The sequence below is a fragment of the Octodon degus genome, unplaced genomic scaffold, assembly GCF_000260255.1.
Source record: "Octodon degus isolate 3935 unplaced genomic scaffold, OctDeg1.0 scaffold00090, whole genome shotgun sequence".
Taxonomy (NCBI): domain Eukaryota; kingdom Metazoa; phylum Chordata; class Mammalia; order Rodentia; family Octodontidae; genus Octodon; species Octodon degus.
Window position 1 is genome coordinate 9970497 of NW_004524666.1, and position 21348 is coordinate 9991844.

Sequence of the window (21348 nt, forward strand, 5' to 3'; positions counted from 1 at the left end):
ATATATAGTTGCATTCTCTTAATGAATAGAATGATTTGTTCTAATGGTGTTTGTAAATAGGATCTCAAGTCCGCATCTTGTATAGCAATTAACCACTAAGAAGAATATACGCAGTGTGTTATTTGTTGAAACTGTACTTCCAATTTGATTTGAAACTGTCTCATTACTGTTTATCAATAAAATTTTGGAAAAAAAATAATAATAACATGTCAATAATAAATCAATATATTTCAATTAAAAAAATAATAAGATTAAAGATCTAAACAGACACACACACGCAAAAAAAAAAAAAGTACAGATTACCAAAAATCATGTGGAAAAGTTTTTTTTAACAATACTGGGGACTGAACTCAGGACCTTGTGCTTACCAGTCAAGTGCTTATATCACTGAGCTATTTCCCCAGCCCCAAGCTGAGCTAGCTCCTCAGCCCCAAGACCACATTCTTGGGGAGATATACATGTTAATTTTTGTAATTATTTTATAGTAATTCATTATAAATGTAGATAAAATTCTACCTGCCTGCTAAATTGATTAACCCTTAGTTAACCCTTGGGGTTTTTTTTTCCAATCCTTGTTCTAGAAACTAAAGTAACTATAATATTCATGTGAAACAACCTTTTGTACTTGTTAATTTTATCTTCATGGAAACTCATATAAAGAGACAAACTAATACTTTGCTGAAAACTTTTATATATGATTACATAATTATGCCTCACAGTAATCACGTTACTTATCATAACACAAAAAAGTCTCAAGACAGGCTCTCATTATGTTGACTAGCCTAGAATTCTTGATCCTACTGCTTCAGCCTCCCAAATTCAGTGCTGGAATTAAAGGGATGTCCGACCACAGCCAGCTTCAAGATACAAATTTTGAAAAAATTATTCAAAACAGTATCTTATAGGTATAGAGTATTTAGTAGCCTAGAAAATTAAAGAGACATGTGTTTACAACTCCAAGCTTTCTTTACACTACAAATTGCTTTTCATTTGTATTTATATTTATTGAGAATCAAAAAACATTTCTCTGAGAAGGGAAAATACAAGTAACTCATTAAGAAATAAACTTCACCTAAATAATCCAGACCCAAAATGTTTACTAAAATTATGAGATGGAAAATGTCTTTATGATGAACAGTTCTGCTGGGTAGTGTGGCACACACTTGTAACCCCAGCACTCGGGAGCTGAAGCAGGAGGATTGTTGTGAGTTCAAGTCCAGCCTGGGTTACAAAGGGAGTTCAAGGCTAGCAGAACTGCATAATGAAACTCTGTCTCAAAATAAATAGATAAATAAATAAATAATAATTATATAAACTCAGAAAACTAAACAAAGAACCTTAATTGGGCTACAGCATAGGTCATACATGAAATGTTCTATGATTAAGTTCTGCTTTATATTATAAATACTAGTGAATGCTTCAAATTTGTTTTCCTTGCACACACTAAAATGACCTAAATTCTGTTATATATTGTCAGATTCTTAGATCTAACATCTTATCTCTGTTTTCCTATCAGTCATGTTTTTTAAAAAAAAGACTGTAATAGTACAATTTTACTTGGCTTAAAATTCTATCTTTACTTACCTGTATTTTACACTTGATCTTAGCCAAAACGTCAAGAACCAATTACCCACCTTTGTGTTTATAGGGACCTGAAGGTCAGCAAAAAATGTGCTTGGGTTAATTATGGAAAAGTCTTTATGTAGTTTAAAAGGCAGTGACTGCTCATAATTTATACTTATCATTAAATACTTAAAGTGGCTTTTAACTACCTAAAATTAATTCAAGCCAGAAACAGTGGTACATGCCTATAATCCCAGCACTCTGGTAGGGAGAGACAGGAAGACTGCCAAATTTAAGACCAGCCCAGATAGCAGAGACTTAGCAAGACCCTGTCTCAAAATAAAATAAAAAGTAAAAAAAAAGTTGGGGCTATACAGCTCACTACAAAGACCCTTGGTTCAACAGTTCTAGGGGGAAAAATTAGCTTAAAAGATTCATCCTCCTTTTCCATCTCTGTCTGAAACCTTTATACCACACTGTTACAGGCACTATTTTTGACTACCTTCCCAAAAGCTGATTGCAATCTGCTTTTCACTTACATTGCTCTAATCAGTAGGAAGCACTTGCTTACAGCTTGGCCAGCACAGTCCTTCCTGCCTTTCAGTCTTTCCATCTTCCCCGTCCTCCTACCTAGAATGTGGAAGAGGTAACTGATGGCATAATCATTACCTGGAACTATGTGAACAATGGCAAAGAACAGAAGCAAGGAGGTAGATGCTGTCGACTTCCTTCAGCTCCAGCAGTCAAGCATTTTCCTTCTCTAGATTTTTGTTAGAAGGAAATAAGCCCCTTCCTTATATTTTTAAGATGATATGGAACAGTTTTTCTACTGCAAACTTTTTCAAAATGACAGATTCACACACTAAATGCAACTCAGTTTATGTTCTTTCTTGGTTTTAAAAGACATCTACATTCAATCCCTCCCCTTTCCAATAGTTCAAATTTTCTTTAATGCTTTAAACAATTTGACATCAAAATACAGCAGGGAACACTGCTTTTCTTTGCCAGTTTCGAATAATGTAACATGTATCTTTGAAAAAAATCATATTTTACATTAATAAAAATGAGCAGGAGGCTTGCCAGATAGCTCAGTGGATTAAAGCACCTGCTTAGGCTGACGGGGCTGGCTGGGGGTTCGATCCCCAGCCAGCTGTGGTAGCCCTGCCCCTGGGGCGCACTGAGATAGTGAATGAGACTGGGTGGCGTGTGTCTGTAATCCCAGCACTTGGGAGGCTGAAAATCAGGAAGGATCACTATAAGTCCGATCTGTGTAGTAAAAATGAACAGGAAATTAAAATGACTAGAAAACTTTCCTAGCAAATAACATAAAAGAAGGCCCAGCAACATATCTTAATGGACACCTGCCTAGGCAAATGCAGGGACTGCAGTTTGATCTCTGGCACCACATGCTGCGCAGACCCCGCCTCTGGGCACAATAAGCTGGCCACTGAGACAGGGCAGGTGTTGTGGGGCGCATCTATAATCCCAGTGCTGCAGAGGCTGAAAACAAGAGGATCACTAGGAGTTGGAGCTATGTAGTGAGACCCTGTACCATATACATACCTAAATAAGTAACATGAAAGCAGAAAATGTACATGAAAGATTACATCAATATATCATTTCCCAATGAAAAAACTGCTTTTTAGTAACAAAAAAATATTTACCAACTTTAAAATAAAGACTAGTGGAGGAAGACCTTGACCATGAACTACAGTCCTTAAGAATTAAAGAAAGATATAAATTGTAAGGCTGACCAGATCTTTAGCTTAGCTTTAGAGAAAACACAAAAGACAAGAGCTCTAAATTTAACCTGGTAGAGAGCCAGCAAAATAGCTCAGTGGATTAAAGCACCTGCAAACAGGCACAGGGGCCAGGGGTTCAATTCCCAGGCCTGCCATGCCAAAACCCCACACACACACCTGGGGTGCTCTGAGAAGGCAACTGAGACTGGGCATGGTAGCATGTGCCTATAATCCCAGCTCTTGGGAGGCTGTAAACAGGCAGATCACTATGAGTCCAACCTAGTAGTAAGACCCTGAACACCCTGTAGACCCTTCCCTAAAATACAATAAATAAATTAATTTAACCTGGTGAAGGCTGAGACAGAAACTATTTCATATATCACCGAACTGTGATAGAGAATGGAGACAAAAGGCACTTTTATAGTTGTCAGTGACAGTAAGTGAACTTCTCTGTGAAATGAGGAAATATCTAATACCTGGGTGGGGGATGTAGCTCAGTGGTAGAACACTTGCACAGCATATGTAGGCCCCAAGGCTCAATCCCCAGCACCAGTCAAGTATGATGGCACATGCCTATAATCCCAGCACTCTGGAAGCTGAGGCAGGAGGATCACTGCAAGTTCCAGACCAGCTTCGGCCACAGAGTGAGCTCAAGGTCAGCCTAAACTGCACAGGGAGTCCCCATCTCAAAATGACAAAAAAAGAAAAAAGAAGAAAAGCCCAACACCACAAGTAAATAAAAACAGATACTACCTCCTGACATGTGAATCAACTTATAAGATTCCATTATAATTCCATATATCTGTGGTTACACACAGTATCTGTAATCCTAGCACTCTAAGTGGCTGAAGAATCATAAATTCAAGTTCAGACTAAGCAATTTAATGACTCAAGCCATCTAAAGTGAAGTGAAGCCATATCAAAATATTTTTTAAAAGGCATGGAGATGTACCTTAGAACAAAGATCCTGGGCTCAATTCTAGTAACACACACACATATACACACACTCACACACTTTTAAGAAAAGAATCAGACATACTGACCAAGATTTAGAGAACACTCATTATTGTTAAATATAATCAAAATACTAGAAGAAAAATCTTAAACATATATATCCATAACAGAATGTAGACAACCACTGAATATTAAGTTTTTTTATATTCCTAGGGATATATTCCAAACCATGAAAATATATTCAAACAAAAACATGTCCAGTCATGTTGACTGAAGCTTATTCACAACAGGCAAATGTCATACTATGAATAAACACTGATTATATCTAAAGTTAAGGGGTCCCAAACTCACAGTAGTAATCTGTAGTAATTTGTTCACATCGCCCTAGGTCAAAAAAAACACCTAAACTTCATTAAGTGATTAGGTGAAGAAACTTAGTAAAAAATTTATGTTCAAGCAACACATAATCACGTAAAAATAAATACATACAAATTAAAGTAAAAAACAGGTGTGTTGAACTCAGGCCCTTCTCCCTGAGTTACAGCCCCAGCCTCACACCTGCCCACACTTTTCTTTTTGAGACAGTCTCAGTAAGTGACTGAACTGCTCAGCTTGGGCTCAATACTACTGGGTTCTCTTATCTCAGCCTCCCAGAGTGCTGGGATTATGGGTACCCACCACTAAGCCCAAGTAAGAAAAACAGCATTTTTTAAGTAAACCTAACTACCTAACAGAGCGTGTGCACCACTGAACACTGCATAACTTCTAAAACCTTGTGGTCAAATTAAATACTACCCCTGTCATTTCCTGTTCCACATTAATTATTTTTGCAAAGTATTTCAGATCTCATGGCAGTAGCCTCTAAAATCTAGATTTCCAAAAATATGACAGCACTTAAAAGAAAGCACAATCTAATATTGAGTTTCTGTCAAAAATCTAATATATCCATAGTGGCTATACCCTGTAGGTAGGAGTGTGAAATGCAGCAGCTACTTACGGAAACATTCTGTCTGTTCTTCAAATAGTTAAATATGGAATTAGCATATAATTCAGCAAGTACAATTCCTAGGTATATATTCAAAGCCCATTCATACATTCAAACCCATACATACAAAAACATGTACACCCATCCCATGTTTACTGCAGCCTTACAACAGCCAAAATGTGAAAGAACACACAAGTTCATTAATGGGTAAATGGATAAACAGAACATGGTACATTCAGACAGTGGAACATTATTTGGCCAAAAAAGTAATGAAATACTAATATACACTATAACATAGATGAACCTTGAGAACATTAAGCTAGTTAAATAAACAGTCACAGAAGACCACATAATGTATGATTCTCTTAATATAACAAACTGTACCCAGATGAGGCAAACACAGAAATGGAAAGGATGTATTGTTCACCAGAATCTGGACGGAGGTGAGACTAAAAAGAAATCCCACAAGTATGAGGTTTCTTTTAGGGTAATAAAATGTTCTTAAACTAAGTAGTAGCAGTAGTTACACAACTGTGTGAATGCATTGCAACCTACTAAATTAAACAGTTTTCTTTTTTCAAAATATTTGTCCAAGCTGGGCACTGTGGCACATAACTATTATCCCACATTTAGGAAGTTGAGGTAAGAGAATTGCTATGAATCTGAGGCCAGCCTAGGCTACCCAGTGAGGTTAGGAACAACCTGCAATACATGGTAAAACCTTATCTCAAAAACAAAACAAAATAAAAATGTAGCCAGTAATTTTTTTTGTTTTTGTTTTTCTCACATATAACTTTGCTGTGCTGTCCACACTGGCTGTGAAATACTGAGTTTCTGCAATCCTTCTCCCTCAGCCTCCCCAGAAGATGGAACTACAAGCAAGAACCACCATGAATAACAATTACATACTTAAAAGTGGTGAATTTATGTTACATGAAACTTAAGATTAAAAACAATGTAACACACAATACCTTTAAAATACTATGAAAACTACAACAAGATGCTATCAGTGATTATCTCCATTAAGTGATTTATATATGCTATTATAATTACTGATTTTCTTAATGAAAATAGAGGACTTTTATAATACATTGGTTTTTTGTTTGTTTTATTGTGGTTTTTTTTTTTTTTTTTTGCGGAACCGGGGATAACACATTGGTTTTTAAAATAAGAAAATTATAATTTGTATGCTTAAAAGTCTTTAAATTTGTTTGACTCTACCCCCCCCCCAATGATTCTTCTACCTCAGCATCCTCAGTAGTTGGGGCCACCAGGATGCCTGCTTAAAAAGAAAACTTGCTTTTTATTTTCAATAATAAAGGTTGTATGTGTGGGGATATTTGAACTGGAGGTTGAACCCTGGTGCTTTACCACTGAGCTAGATCTTCAGCCCTTTTTTTAAAATTTTGAGACAAGGCCTTCCTTTACCAAGTTGCTCAGGATGAGCTGAATTTTGCAATATTCCTGCATCAGCATCCCATGTAGCTAAGGATTTCAGGCAAGCAACACTGTCAACAATACATATTTTACTTTTTAAATGTTTTATCATTTGTTTAAAGTAGGAAATACATACATAGTACATATAATCTTATATATTTTTTTTCTAAATAATTATAATGAATATATAATTCACTTTGACAGTAGTAAGGATCAAACTGAGGGCCTCAAGCCTGTCAGACAAGCACTCCATCACTTAAGTCTCACTCCCAGCTGTTCTGTTGTGGTGGTTGGGTTGGACTGGGTTTGTTTTGTTTTGTTTGTATTTGGTACAGGGTCTCACTATGCAGCTTTGATGCATAATGATCCTCCTGTTTTCAGCTTCCTCACACTGGGGTTATAGGCGTGCCCCAGCATGCCCGGTCTTGTGGCCCACTCAGTGGGCCCAGGGGCAGAGCCAGCAAGGCCTGTGGTATCAGGGATCAAACCCTGGTCTCTGTGCTTGCCTAAGCAGGCGCTTAGTCCACTGAGCTATCTCACTGGCCCTGGGTTTGTTTAAATTTTGAGACAGTCTTGCTAAACTGCCCAGTCTGGCCTTCAATTTGGCATCCTCCTGCCTCAGTATCCGACAATAATGGATTACAGATGTGTGCCACCAGCCTGCTGGCATTTTTGTCTTCCTCCTAAAGCACAGGCTGATGGCACAGGTCTGTAATCCCAGCACTCTGGGAGGCTAAGGCAAGAGGATCCAGTTCAAAACAAAAACTTAAAAGAGCTGGGAATGCAGCTCAGTTCAACTTCCCTAGGTTCAATCCCCAGCAACAAAAAAGGCACCTTCTCAATCCAGATTTTCTTTCCATAAATAATAACTGCTACCAACTGGTTGTACTTGAAGTCTCTGTCTTTGCAACTCATTTTGTCTTTGCTTTTTTGTTTGAAACAGGGTGTTACTATGTGTGATGGTTAATTGTGTCAACATAAAAGAAGCTCACTAAACTGGCTCCACAATCCACACCCTAGGGCAACTTGTCCCCTGGATGATGTAAAGGGGAAATGAATGGGAAGGACTGGCTTCTGTTTCTTCAGCGCTCCAGGCTTCACCTTCACCTTGGGCATCATCTCCTGGCTTCCACACAGACTCTCCAGCTTCTGGGCAGATCCTTCAGCCTCCCAGCACGGACGCTTAGGCTTTCATCACAGACCCATCGGCACCCTGGTAAGAACTCACTCAGGATACTGCAGGGAGCACCAGACCTCCGCCTGGATCCTTCGGTCTCCAGCATGCAGACACCCTCTGTGCTCTTCCACACAACTGTGAATGACCACTGTAAACCAATCTTGTAGATTCTTGTATATTTGTGTAACTTTTGGTATATTTTTCTCTAGTAAACACTGACTGATACACTATGTAATTTAGGCTGGCCTTGAACTCATTATGTAGCCCACGGTGGCCTGAACTCTATGGCTATCCTCCTGCCTCAGCTTCCCGAGTGCTGGGATTACAGGCATGTGCCAACATGCCCCATACATCTGATTTGTTCTTATACCCTCATAATCTCTGGCACAATATTTGGCTCATAAAAAAAAAAAAATCAAATCACAAATAATAAAAAATAAATTAATGTGGGGCTCAGGAGATAGCTCAGTGGTCTAAGCACCTGCCTGGCAAGTGCAAGGACCCAGGCTTGATCCCCAGTACCACATGTCATGCCAGCCTGTGCTAAGCTGGCCACTGAAACCAGGCATGGTGGCCCACATCTGTAACCCCAGCTCTGGGGAGGCTAAAATAGGAGGATCACTATGAGTATGAGCTGCCTGGCAAGACCCTGCACTAAATAAATAAATGTCTATATTTAAAAATTAATGGATAACTGGAGAAATGAAAAAAATACAGATGCACAGATGACACATATATACACACACTTCGCTGACAGTCATATAAAAGTAAAGCACATACAATTATGTATAATACATAATACTTGATAACAATTGTTACTGGTCTATTTACAGTATCATTATTTCAGAACGTACTCCTTTTACTATACATTCTTTTAAAAGTTGGACACCAGGCACATTCAGCCATCTGATCACTAACAAAGGGGCCAAAAATACACACTGTTGGAAAGATAGCCTTTTTAACAAATGGTGCAAGAAAAACTGGCAATACAAAGGCAGTAGATTGAATCTAGAGCCAAATCTCTCACCATGTACTAAAATAAAATCAAAGTGGGTCAAAGATCTAACTATTAAAACAGAAACAATCTGCTGGAAGATGTAATGGGGAAAATTGTTGATTAGGACTTTCAGAGCAAAACCCCATTGCATAAGAAACAATATCAAAAGGCAACAAATAGGATTACATCAAATTTAAAAAGTCTGTATAGAATAAAGGAAACAACCAACAGAGTAAAGAGACACCACAGATTGGGAAAATTTTTTTGCCAAGTACACCCTGGACAAAGAACTACTATAAGAAAAAAAAGTTATATAGAGAGAAAAAAAATACATGTGTGTGTGTTTTGAAACAGAGTCTCTCTCTGTAGTGCAGGTTGGCCTTGAACTTACTATGTAGCCCAGGCTGGCCTCAAAGTCACAGTAATCCTCCTGCCTCCGCCTCCTGAGTTCTGAGATTACAGGGACATGCCAGTACATCTGACTTAAAATATATTTTAAAAACTCAAAAGAATTAGACCCTTCCAAAATAAAATATTAATACCATATCAAAAATTAAGCAATATTCAACAACTTTGGCCACTAGGGAAATACAAATTAAAACACTGAGATTCACTCTTACATTAAAAGAATGACTATCAAGAAATCAAAAATAACAAATGCTGGTGAGACTAAAGGGGGAAAAGGAACCCTTTCACACTACTGTGGTAGTGCAAATTAGCACACCACTAGAGAAATAAGTATAGAGATTCTTCTGTAAGTAATGTGTTTTTCCTTTAGCAAGACTTACTATATATTTGCTTGGTCCCCAGTACCATACACAAAAAATTTATTTTTACATTTGACATTAAACATGCTTTATATGGACACCAATTATACTTGAGGGCTTTAAGTGTTATTTCCCTTTGATCCATTAAATTACTTGTTAATAAACCCTCAAAACCTCAATTAAAAAACAAACCTGCTGCATGCTTAGACCCTGAATTACATCCTGCATCTCTCTTGAGACTCTTAGCCTGCACAAGCTCACAAGCTATTCTAAGAAGTGTTAGACTATCTGCTATTTATAAATGGACAAAAATCTTAAAATAGCTTTGTCAGCTACCACTTTATGATTCTAGAGCTGAAACACCACTTTTAAGAAATGGTCATGGTAGTTATTTAGAATATTAAAATGTTCTAAATTTTTTTCTTTTCCTTGTTTTGGATTTCAAAACTAGTACTAATGTTATATAGTAACATATATAAGATAACAAAGTTAATATTTTAAAGCACATTAACGTTAGTTTTAAATCCAGGGCAACCCATTCAGGACTCGTCCTGTCTCTCAGGAGCTATTCCTGTTTCCCATTTCATCTTTCCAATAAATAATCCTACTCTAAAAAAAATTTTTTTAAATCCGTAAGTACTCTAACAGCTAACCAAAAACATTCCAAATTATATTATACTGTCTTAGAAATCTTACATATATCAATATATGTATAAACCTCACTGTACCACATAAGCATTTTTCAAAAACAATTTACTGGGCCAGTGAGATAGCTCAACAGACTAAGGGCCTGCTTAGGCAAGCACAGGGGCCGGGATTGGTACCTCATGCCGCACTGGCCACGCTGGCCCTGTCCCCCAGCACGCTGAGCTGGCCACCCCGTCCAAGCATGGTGGCAAAGACCTGTAATTCCAGCACTAGGGAGGCTGAAAACAGGAGGATCACTATGAGTCCGAGCTGCGTAGTGAGACCCTGAACAAAATACACACACACACACACACACACACAAATTACTATCACACATTAACATATCTCAGTTCAAAACTATATTACACAAAAGTGAAAAAAACTAGCCCACTATTGACATTCATTGTATGTACTACTTCAACAGTAGCAGGGAAAGTAACTTGCATTTCCTTTAACAAACAAAAGAAATTCATAACTCATTTTTATGTACAAATTATCTTTAAAGTCTTCACACTAAACCAGGTATGGTGGTACACGCCTGTAAACCCAGCACTGGGGAGGCTGAAGCAGGAAGATTATTGCAAATCTGAGACCAGCCTGGGTTACAAAGTGAGTTCAAGGCCAGCCTAAACAGCCTAGCAAGACGCTGTCTCAAAAAGACAAAAGTAAAATGAAGTCTTAACACGGCTTTCTTTATTCATCTCCAGTCTTTAAGATTTATATCTTGCGTATAATATCAAAAAATAACTTTAAGCATTACTTCCAAGAGTAAAGTTTCTGAAAATTTAAAATTACACTACATTAATATGCATGAAACACTGCACTTAGTAAGATATTCATTGCAGTATTCAATCTGAAAGAATGGAATGGAAAGAAATGGATTCTTTTCATTTTAAAGCTGGAAAGAATCTGAAGGCTACCAAGGAAAACAATTAAATTATGTAAGCCAAGAAAATAAACTGAAACTATTAACAGGAACAAAGCATTTTTATACATAAGATATGTAATGATCTTCATTTAAGGTTAAAAATGCCTCTAGAGGGGCAGGGGAGATGGCTCAGTGGAATAAGTGCTTCCCTGCCAAGCGCAAGGTCCTGAGTTCAATCCCTGGTTCCGCAAAAAAAAAAAAAAAAAAAAAAAAATTGCTGCTAGGCATGGGGGCAGCAAATGCATGGTAATCCCAGCACTTGGGAGGTTGAGACAGGAGGACTGACATGAGTTCAAGGCCAGCCTGAATGGTATAGTGAAACCCTGTCTTGAAAAAGAAAGAAAAGACAGGCAGGCAGGCATACCACAAACTCATAGTTTTTCAAGTATTAGTTTGCTTTATCAAAGTGTTTCAGATTCAGTTTTGAGTATGGAATGACCCATGAAGCCTACAATATTTAAAAGCTTCTTTTTTACAGTCATTTGGCAGACTGCCACTTCTAACTACGAACTTTGTTTAAAAAATATTTCCCTTAGGCCTCAAAAAATAAAGTTCTGGAAAGCCTGTATTACAAAAATAACAAAATATAAACCAATGTCCATTTACTAAGTACTAAGATACTATACTTAATTTTTAGCAGGGCTTGATGTTATACACCTGTAATCCCAGCACCCTGGAAGGCTGATGCCGGAGAATTACAAGTATGAGCCTAGCCTGGGCAACTCTGTGAGACACTGTCTCAAAATAGAAATAAAAAAGGGGTGGGGGCTGATGAGATAGCTCAATGGACTACGCACCTGCTTAGGCAAGCATAGGGACCAGGGTTCAATCCCTGGCCACAGAAGTCACTCCAGCCCCGCCCCCAAATACACTGAGCTGGCCACCAAGACTGGGCATGATGGTGCATACCTGTGACCCCAGCTCTGGAGAGACTGAAAACAAGAGAATCTCTACAAGTCAGAGCTGCATAGTGAGACCCTGTACCAAATACATTAAAAAAAAAAAAAAAAAAATGGGGGGTATGGGAATGGGCTATAGCTCAGTGGCATAAGTACCTGCCTGGCAAGCAGAAGGTCCTGAGTTCGAGTCCAGTTACAAAAAAAAAAAAAAAAAAAAAAAAAGGCTAGACGAGCCAGGCCTGGTGGCACTTGTCTATAGTCCCAGCACTCAGGAGGCTAAGGCAGGAGGATCACTGCAAGTTCAAGGCCAGCCTGGATTGCACAGTGAGCTCAAGACCAGCCAAAGATACCTTGTCTCAAAAAACAAAAACAAAAATTTAAAAAAAAAAAAAAAAAAAAAAAACAAATACTGATTACTACAGTCTGGCAATTGAAAAATGCTAACATAAGTGAGGGAAAAAAGCTTAACATTTCAAAATAATTTACCTATTTTCCTTACCTATTAATGTCTATTAAAAGAAACTTTTGCAAAGCAGCCCACAATTTCCTAGAAAAAATACACTAGACTGTTACACAAATACTTGTATTTACACATACTAGTAACTACCTAGCTCATGTAACATCACTGTATTTCAGCCTTTCCAAAAGTAATTATCAAAAAGGCTTTTTTCTTCTCTTTTTTTTGTTGACAAAGAGTCTCAATATGTAACTTGGAACTCACATTCCCCTGCCTAACCCTACCAAACGCTGGGACTGTATACCTAACTCAACACACTCAACTTAAAATACTGTTTGCCTTTTCTTGTTACTGTTGTGGTGGCAGTGGCGGAGGTGGTGGTGGTGATGGTACTGGAGAACGAACCCTTTGTAATTTGTTTTTATTTTGAGGTAAAGTCTCACTAAGTTGCTAAATTGCCGAGTCTGGGTTCAGATTTGGCAACCTGCCTTACCACAAACTGACAGACAGAGTGCATCACTCCTGGCCAACACATTGCTTTTTATAAAAAGTAAATGAACCTATTTTTTTAGGGTTTTTTCAATTTTAAAGCGAAAAAACAACGAAACAAAATTTCAAAACAAGAAAACAGAAGAACAACAATGGTTAGTACATTGTTATCTTCAAAGTAGGTGCTTTGAGTACAAGATATAGGCATGAAAAATCAAACAACACTGGCACAAACCCTTATGTTCAACGAACTAAGAGGGATTAATAATATAGCTACTTTATCTGGTGTATGTTTTTTCCTTTTCCCTTTGTTTTGTCCTTTCCCTCATCCCAGTTTCTTTCACTTTGAAGTTTCTTCCCCTATCATAATTATGTAGTGCACATTTTGGATCTTACTCAGTTTCTCACACTATGGAAACAGTACAATGTTCACACATGTGCCTCTGATTTATTTCACCTGTGAGTATGGTCTTGAGTTGCATCCATTTATCTATAAAGCCTCAAGATGATCCTTATTCATGGCTGAGTAGTATTCTATTGTATAAAAAGAGATATTTTTTTTCTATTTCTTAAACCTATTTTTAAAAAGGATTTTGGTCTGTTTTTACAATCAGCAAGACATGCTTTTCAATTTAAGGCATTTTTGAAATACAACGGAACTTTTCATTTTTTATTACATGCCCAACCCTGTAGAAGGCACAGGAGCCAGAATGATGATGATGACCCTTTGCAGCTAGTAGGTGAAAAAAATTTAGTATCACTTACAGTGATATAACAAAAGGACAAAAAAGGGATAGAAGCACAGCAAAAGAGTACTCTTTGTGAACAAGGGGTGGATTTGGAAAAAAACTATTTTGAGTACTAAAGTACAACCAAGTTCACCTTGTTTGTGAAGGTTAGGAGATGAAGAAAAATGATACAGCAACATTCTTCTAGTTGGAAGACAGAACAAAGAAAGTAAGACATGACAGGATTGGTTAAGGTCTACAAACTATGACCATTTCAATGTTACGGCTCGGACTCGCTGGAAGAGAAACAGAAAGTGCAAAAGCTGTATGCTTTAAGATGTCAATGCTAATGTCGCCTTCAGATACCAAACTTAGGAACTGGATCTGATCTTATAAATCACAAGAAATGTAGCTTTTCAAAAAGAAATATGATTGTATTTTGTAGGAAAATGACACCAACAGTAACTTGGATCTAACCACTTATCTCTCCCCATATAGTGGAGAAAGACTAAAGAGAGAGCTAATTCAAGTACTATAGTATAAAATGCAGATAACAGTTAAGAGCAGTGGCAGTGAGCATGAAAGGAAGCAGCTATAAGTAGCAGAATCTGCAATCCTGTACTATTTATTTATTTACACTGTTGATTGACGCCAGCGCCTTCCATGTGTGCTAGGGAAGCACTCCACCATTCCACTACATCTCCAGCCTCTTGCTCTTTTTTTTTTTTTTTTTTTTTTTTTTTTTTATTTTAGGGAAGGGTCTACAGGATGTTCAGGGTCTCAGTACAAGATCAGACTCATAGTGATCTCACCTGTTTACAGCCTCCCAAGAGCTGGGATTATTACAGGAGCGTGCCACCACGCCCATCTCTTGCTCTCCTTTTTTAAAATGTCCCTTTTAAACATGGAGGACCTCATCTGTAATGGCCTACACCTTGGAAGATTGAGGCAGGAGTATCACAGTTTCAGCCCCAGCCTGGGCAACTTATCAACTTAGTATAGAAACCCTGTCTCAAAATTTTAAAAACAAACTTTTTTCAAAGAGCTAATGATATAATTTTGTGCAAAGGCCCTGGATTCAATGCCCAGTGAAGGGGGCAAATGGGCCTCCTTTTATACTTTCCCTTTTCCATATTTTTAATATAGATGTATTTTTGCATGGAGAAAAGTTTGCACAGTAAGAGTACCAAGACTAGTGGCAACATGGCCTTTTTGTTTTGTTTCTTCCCATGACATTATCAAGGAAAACATATTAGAAAACACAAAAACTGAAGAGTTAGATCTGGATTACAGGTTTCATCTTTCTGAGACTATGGTCATTATACTATAACCTCTAAAATCTCTTTCTTATATATAAGAAGAGTTGAAGCTGGACATGGTAGCACACACCTGTAATCCTAGCACATAGAAGGCTGAAGCAAGAGAATCACCAAGAGTTTAATGCCAGCCTGAGCTACAGGGAGTTCAATGTTAGCCTGAAGTACATAGTGAGACTCTGCCCTTCCCCACACCCAAAAATGAAGGAGGAAGTGGAAACAGATCTAAAACTTCTGAAAGCTTTAATATGCTATGATCATACTGAAAGATCTATTCTTCCCATTGAAAACACACATTATTTTAATTACAAACTAATTGTGAAAAATCAATTAATAGGCACATACTATTTTATCTATTATTTATCCATATGTATCTGCATATATGTACCTTTATTTGTGAAAGATTTCTTAACATAGGTTAAAACACAGTCACCAACTACTCATCTGAAACCCTAAGGCAAAACTGAAACTGTAAGATATCTGACAGTCATTTCACTTTCCAATTACTGTCTCTTTCAAAAACTTAAGTCCAAAACAGATTATTTTGCTGGAGTGATTTAAGAAACCAAATGTCTGCAAAGATGAACAGTAGTATTGTTAAGTACAACACTTTCAGACATAATGTTTTATACTGTGGAATCATTTTGTCTGAACCTCATAAAGAGAACTTTCTAACAGTCAAAAAATGTCATCAGGAGTGATGGCACCTATCTGTAATACCAGTTTCTCAGGAAACAACTGCAGAAGAGTCTCAAATCAGAGGTCAGCTTGGGCAATGTAGTGAGACCTTGCCTCAAAATAAAAGTTTAAAAGGGGCTGGAGACATAGCTCAGTGGTAGAACGTATGCACAGCATGTTTGAGATCCTGGTTCAACCACCAGTACTTCAACAACAAAAGTAAATAAAAATGCTTCCAACAAGAAAAATATGGCCTTGAGATTTATAACCATAAAGTATGCGATATGCATAACCAAGTGTGGCAGCATACACCAGTAAGCCCAGTACTCCAGAAAAGAAAAAAAAAAAAAAAGCACCTGCTTAAGCACAGCACAGCAGCTAGGGTTTGATGCCCGGCATGCAGTGCCAGCCCCACCCCTGGGGCACACTGAGAGGGCAACTGAGACTAGGCATGCTGGTATGCACCTGTAATCCCAGCAGTTGGGAGGCTGAAAACAGGAGAATCACTGCGAGTCCAATCTACATAATGAGACCCTGTAGACCCTGTACTAAATATACCCCCACAAAAAAAATCCCAGTACTTGGGAGGCTAAGGAAGGAGGATCACTGCAAGTTCAAGTTCAAGACAGCCTGGGCTACAAAGTGAGATCTAGGCCAGTCTGAGCTGCATAGCAAGACCCTATCTCAAAAAGACCAAAAAAAAAAGTGACTTTCTATTAATGAATTAATGAGGAAAAACTTTATAATGAATTATTGGTCATATTTAAAACTTCTGATATATTCTTGTTTCTCTTCAAAAATAACTTCTGGGGCTAAGGCTCTGGGTTCACTCAATCTCCAGCACCAATAAGTACATAAACAACTATTCAGCGCTCCTTTGGGGGTAAAAAAAAGGAAAAAAAAAAAAAAAAAAGCACTCAGGGTTCCTCCAAAATAAAGACATAAACAAGTGACATTTTCATTAAACTTACAGAAATACTTTGCAGGGCAGTAAGTTCTGGTGTTTTTTTTTTAATGTATTTGGTATAGGGTCTCACTATGCAGCTCAGTCTCGTAGTGATCTGCCTGTTTTCAGCCTCCCCACTGCTGGGGTTACAGGCGTGCTCCACCACACCCAGTCTCAGGTGACTCAGAACACTGAGGGGCTGAGGATCAAGCCCTAGTCCCTCCGCTTGCCTAAGCGGGTACTTAGTCTACTGAACTATCTCACTGGCCCTTTTTTTATTTTGCGCGGAACTGGGGCTTGAACTCAGACCCTTGCACTTACCAGGGAAGCACTTATTCTACTGAGTCATCTCCCCAAGCCAGTTCTGGTGTTTTAACAAATAATAGAGTAACATAAATAATAATTATAATGTATATTTCTATTAAGCTATAAGAAAAGTTTTAATATTTTCAGCAAAAATAAATGTTTGAAAAGGTATGTTTATCCTCATGTTATTCCATAAGTATGTAAAATTTTGTATATGTTGAATGAAAAATAAGAAAGTGAAAATCCAATAGTTCCTTACATTTTAAGCCTATTATAAAGTTATGAAACATACTATAACAAAGTTCCAACTTTCTCCATACTATAAGGAGAAAGAACATTCTAAGATTTTGTAAACTGTAACACTTAATTACTAAGTAAGCAGGGGCTTTTTAACTGATATTTTGTTATTTTTTTCTAATGTTTCTTCTTAAAATGGAAACAGTTTGATTAGATACATTTCATTCACTAGAAACTTCTCAATAACCAACTCATGATTTCTCTCTTGTTCCCTAAGTGTTATACATTTTTCTGCGTTAACCAAAATAAAACCTGCAGAGAGGTAAACTAATTTACAATGATTAGAAGGTAAAATCCTTTACTATGTACTGTATATATGTATCACAGTTTAGAATCACCACTAAAAATATTTTTGGGCCAGCAAGATATCTCAGCAGACTAAGCACCTGCTCTGGCAAGCGCAGGGACCAACATTCAATCCCCAGTCTCACATGCTGTGTTGGTTCCACATCCAGGAGCGCTGAGCCAGAGACAGAGTCAGGCATGGTGGAACACGCCTGTAATCTCAGTGCTGGGGAGGCCTACCAGTTCAAGCTGCATAGTGAGACCCTGTACAAAATACACAAAAAAGAATATATAAATATAAATAAATATATATACATACATAGATATATATATATATATATATATTTGGTCTTTCAAGTCTCTAGCCCTGAACATCACAAAGATAATCCCTCTGCCACCCAACAAGAGATTGTTTATTATAAGGTCACAAATCTCAGCCAGATCCTTGAGCTTTTCTTACACCCCATACAGTGGTTTAAACACTTTTAGATTCCAAGTTTGTTTCTTTTGAAAAATTATTCTATATTTTGAAGATACACACTCTAATCTTAACTTTTGTTGACTCTAATAAACAAATTTCACTCAAGAAGGAAGTGTACTCAAAGCAATGAGTTTAATAAAGGGAGAATATTTTAAAATAATAAAGAGATCAAGTGTAGTGGTACATGCCTATAATTCCGACACTGGGTAGCTGAGGCAGGAGGATTGCCTCAGGTTTCGGGCCAGCCTAGATTACTACAAAGTGAACTGGATAGTGAAATCCTGTCCCAAAAAGACAAAAAAAGAAAAAGAAAAAGAAAAAAATAGTACACACCCCAGGTGTGGGGGCACATGCTTGTAATCCCAGCACTCAGGAGGATGAGGCAGAAGGATCACCCTGAGTTTGAGAATAGCCTTTCCACAGAATGAGTTCAAAGCCAACTTGGACTACACAAGGAGAGCCTGTCTCAATAAATCAATCAATCAGATTCTTTTTTTGTTTTGTTCAGACTATACTATTGCAATTTAAAAGTAGAATTTTTAACTTTTCTCAAGAAGTGCCAAAAGGTTACTTTAGCCAAAAAAAAAAAATTTTCAAAAATTCTAGGTAAAAGACATCACAAAGTTTGTATAAAGAATATGAGGAGCACCCCATAATTATTTTGTAAAAACAATATCCAAACAGTAAATCTTAACTGAGCTTTCCTAAAAATCTGTTAGAGAATTCCACAGGCGCGGCAGTATAACAAGCTGAGGTAATACCCCAACACAAAGTACAAGTCAATTTACAAGACACCTCCTCAGTAACTACAAAAATGACTAGAAACAACTTAGTATCACTGGCCTGGACAGTTGTTACAGGAGAAAACATAATTTACAGTAATAATCTTTTAAACTTAGATTGTTTGCTTGTTTGTTTGCAGAACCAGGGATTGGATTCAGGCCTTTGTGCTTGCCAGGCAAGTGCTTATTCTACAGAGCTATCTCCCTGGCCCCAAAACTTGGATTTTGTAAAGATATTTATGTATGTCTACACTTTATACGGTTGTGTTTCGTTGCTTGTATGAAACTGCTAAGTGCATCAACGACCTACTTTGGTCTAGTTCTTAAACCATTTTTTTTTCTGGACAAGAATCCAGAAAAGAACTAGCAAATCATATCAAAAGATAAGCGGCAATGTCATTGTGGTTGACAACCCATTTATTCTGAAAGGGTTGAGTTCCAATTGCAAAAATTTAAAAAAATAGATAAAATAAAAAAGAATTCCTTCTCTATAGATAGACCAAGAAGGACTGGAGATTTTGAACTCCCGAACCCTGGGGGAGGGAAATTCCGGTCACGGTGAGACAGAGACTAGGATTGGTCTCAATCAACCCTTCTTAGACAGGAAACTGGTTCCACCTGTCCTGCTTGTCGGCCCTCCAGGATGGAAGGGCAGGGGTTCTCAAAACATAATCCAGTGCGTCTTCTAAAACGACTTCCCAAGGGGTCCTACCGTCCTCGCTCAACTCCCCTGAAACAAAGGTTCTAAGCCAGTTCTGTGTCACTCTGTAATCCGTAAATGATAATCTGTGTCCTTGATAAACCCCATTGCACAGCCAATTTGGTAGAGGCTGGTAAGTGGCGGGCAAAAAATTCAAAATACCCAAAGGGCTCGAGAGGAGGAAGCGGGTACCAGAGAATTTATCCCAGAGAACTCGAAAGTTAACGCTTGCAAAACACAGCAGCCAACAGAGAAGATCCTTCCTTTAAGGAGAAGGTGCAAAATTGAGAACATAAACCTCAGAGCTGAGGCAGGTGGGATAGGTTGGGAAGCGGCCAAGGGTTCCCAGAGACAGCGAAGACTGAGCCGCGGGACCGACGTTGGCCCCAAATGCCGAGACCTTGCCCCTGCAGCGGCGACGCCCCCGGGGTCCCAGTCCCGAGAGTCGCAGCCCAAGGTCCACCAGAACCCCAGCGCCTGAGCGCCCCACCGACTCGCGGGCGAGGTTTCAAACCGCCGCCCCGGAAAGCGCGGCGCCGATTGGAAGTTCCTAGACGACCGTCACCTCCCCAGGGCTGGAGCGGGAACTCACCAGCCGAGCCCTGCCAGTCCACTGCACCTCCAGTGGAGATGACCCTACAACTCCTCCTCCAGCCACGGTCTCCACGGGGGTCGCCGCCGGCTCTGCGGACGCTGGACGCCGCGGGGAGCAGAACGCCGGCCGCGACAGGGCTGCGCGGCGGGAGTTCGGGGGCGCGACGGGCCGCACGGTGGGCGAACGGGCGTTCCTCAGAGTCCGCCCCAGGACCTGGCCGAGACCACCGCGCCTGGCCCTCCACCCCGGCCCGCGGGCTCCGACCCACCCACTCCGCCCCGCCGCTGCAGGCGAGGACCCGCGCGAGCCCACTCCCCCCGCCCGAGCTCTTACCCATCTTTCCGCCTCGCCTTGTAGACATGCCCGTAGGTGCCGCGTCCCACTTTGCACCCTTCGTACTCAAACAAATCTTCTACCCGCTCCCGCTCCGCCGCCAGCTTCGCCTTGAAATCATAATCCATTGTCTGCTTCCCCCATAGAGGCACCGGGACGCGGGGGCCGCCGCCGCTCAGTCCCTCCTCCTCCTCCTCCCCCCGCGACTGCCGCTCCACTTCTCCAGCAGCCGCCTCTCGGGCGTGCGCGCCGCCCGCTGCTCCGCCGTCCGCCTTCAGCAGGGGACTCCTCACCGGCCCCGGCAGCCACCTCGTCCACCTCCTCCTCCTCCGCGGCGGCGGTGGCGGCGGAGACTCCCGCAGGCACCTCCAGTCCCGCCTCCCCCCTTCATTTCCTTGTTTTGGAACCTGGTGGGCCGCGCCGCGGCTTCCTCGAACTCATTAACGAACCAGTCCGCCCACCCCGCGGTCGTAGAGGATTCCGGGAAATGTAGTCCCAGAGGCGGAGGAGCAATACACGTTTCACTAGCAAGAGAAATACAGCTCCCAGTGTTCCGTGGGCCTCCGCAGCCTCGCCTCCCCCAGGCATGCACGCTTGCGCATTGTCACCGCCTCCCCCCATCTGCCTCCCGGGTCTTGTGAAGGTAGAGAGCCCAAAGTTACGGAGCGCTTTCTGCTAGTCCTTGAGAGCTAAGGACCAGAAGGCCTTTGTTCTGCTGAGAAGGTACTCCCGCTCTGTCCTTTGAGTAGCAGGATAGAAAGAAATTAATAACCGCCTTGCCCAGGAGCTTGCTTCTGAGCTGTAAGAAGCTAGGACTGT

At 39.7% G+C, this 21348-nt stretch overlaps 1 protein-coding gene across 2 annotated transcripts in view; it reads right to left on the reverse strand.

The window, feature by feature from the left end:
- The window catches only part of Cdk19 (cyclin dependent kinase 19), a 172475-nt gene extending 151428 nt beyond the window's left edge, over nucleotides 1-21047 (reverse strand). Inside the window, exon 1 of one of the 2 annotated variants that reach the window (XM_004637494.2) lies at nucleotides 20530-21047. In XM_004637494.2, coding sequence (XP_004637551.1) covers nucleotides 20530-20657 — 128 coding nt within the window. In that variant the 5' untranslated portion in view covers nucleotides 20658-21047. The remainder of the gene's footprint in view (nucleotides 1-20529) is intronic. The other variant, XM_023722305.1, reaches the window with a different exon arrangement.
- Between the last annotated feature and the right edge of the window lie 301 nt (nucleotides 21048-21348).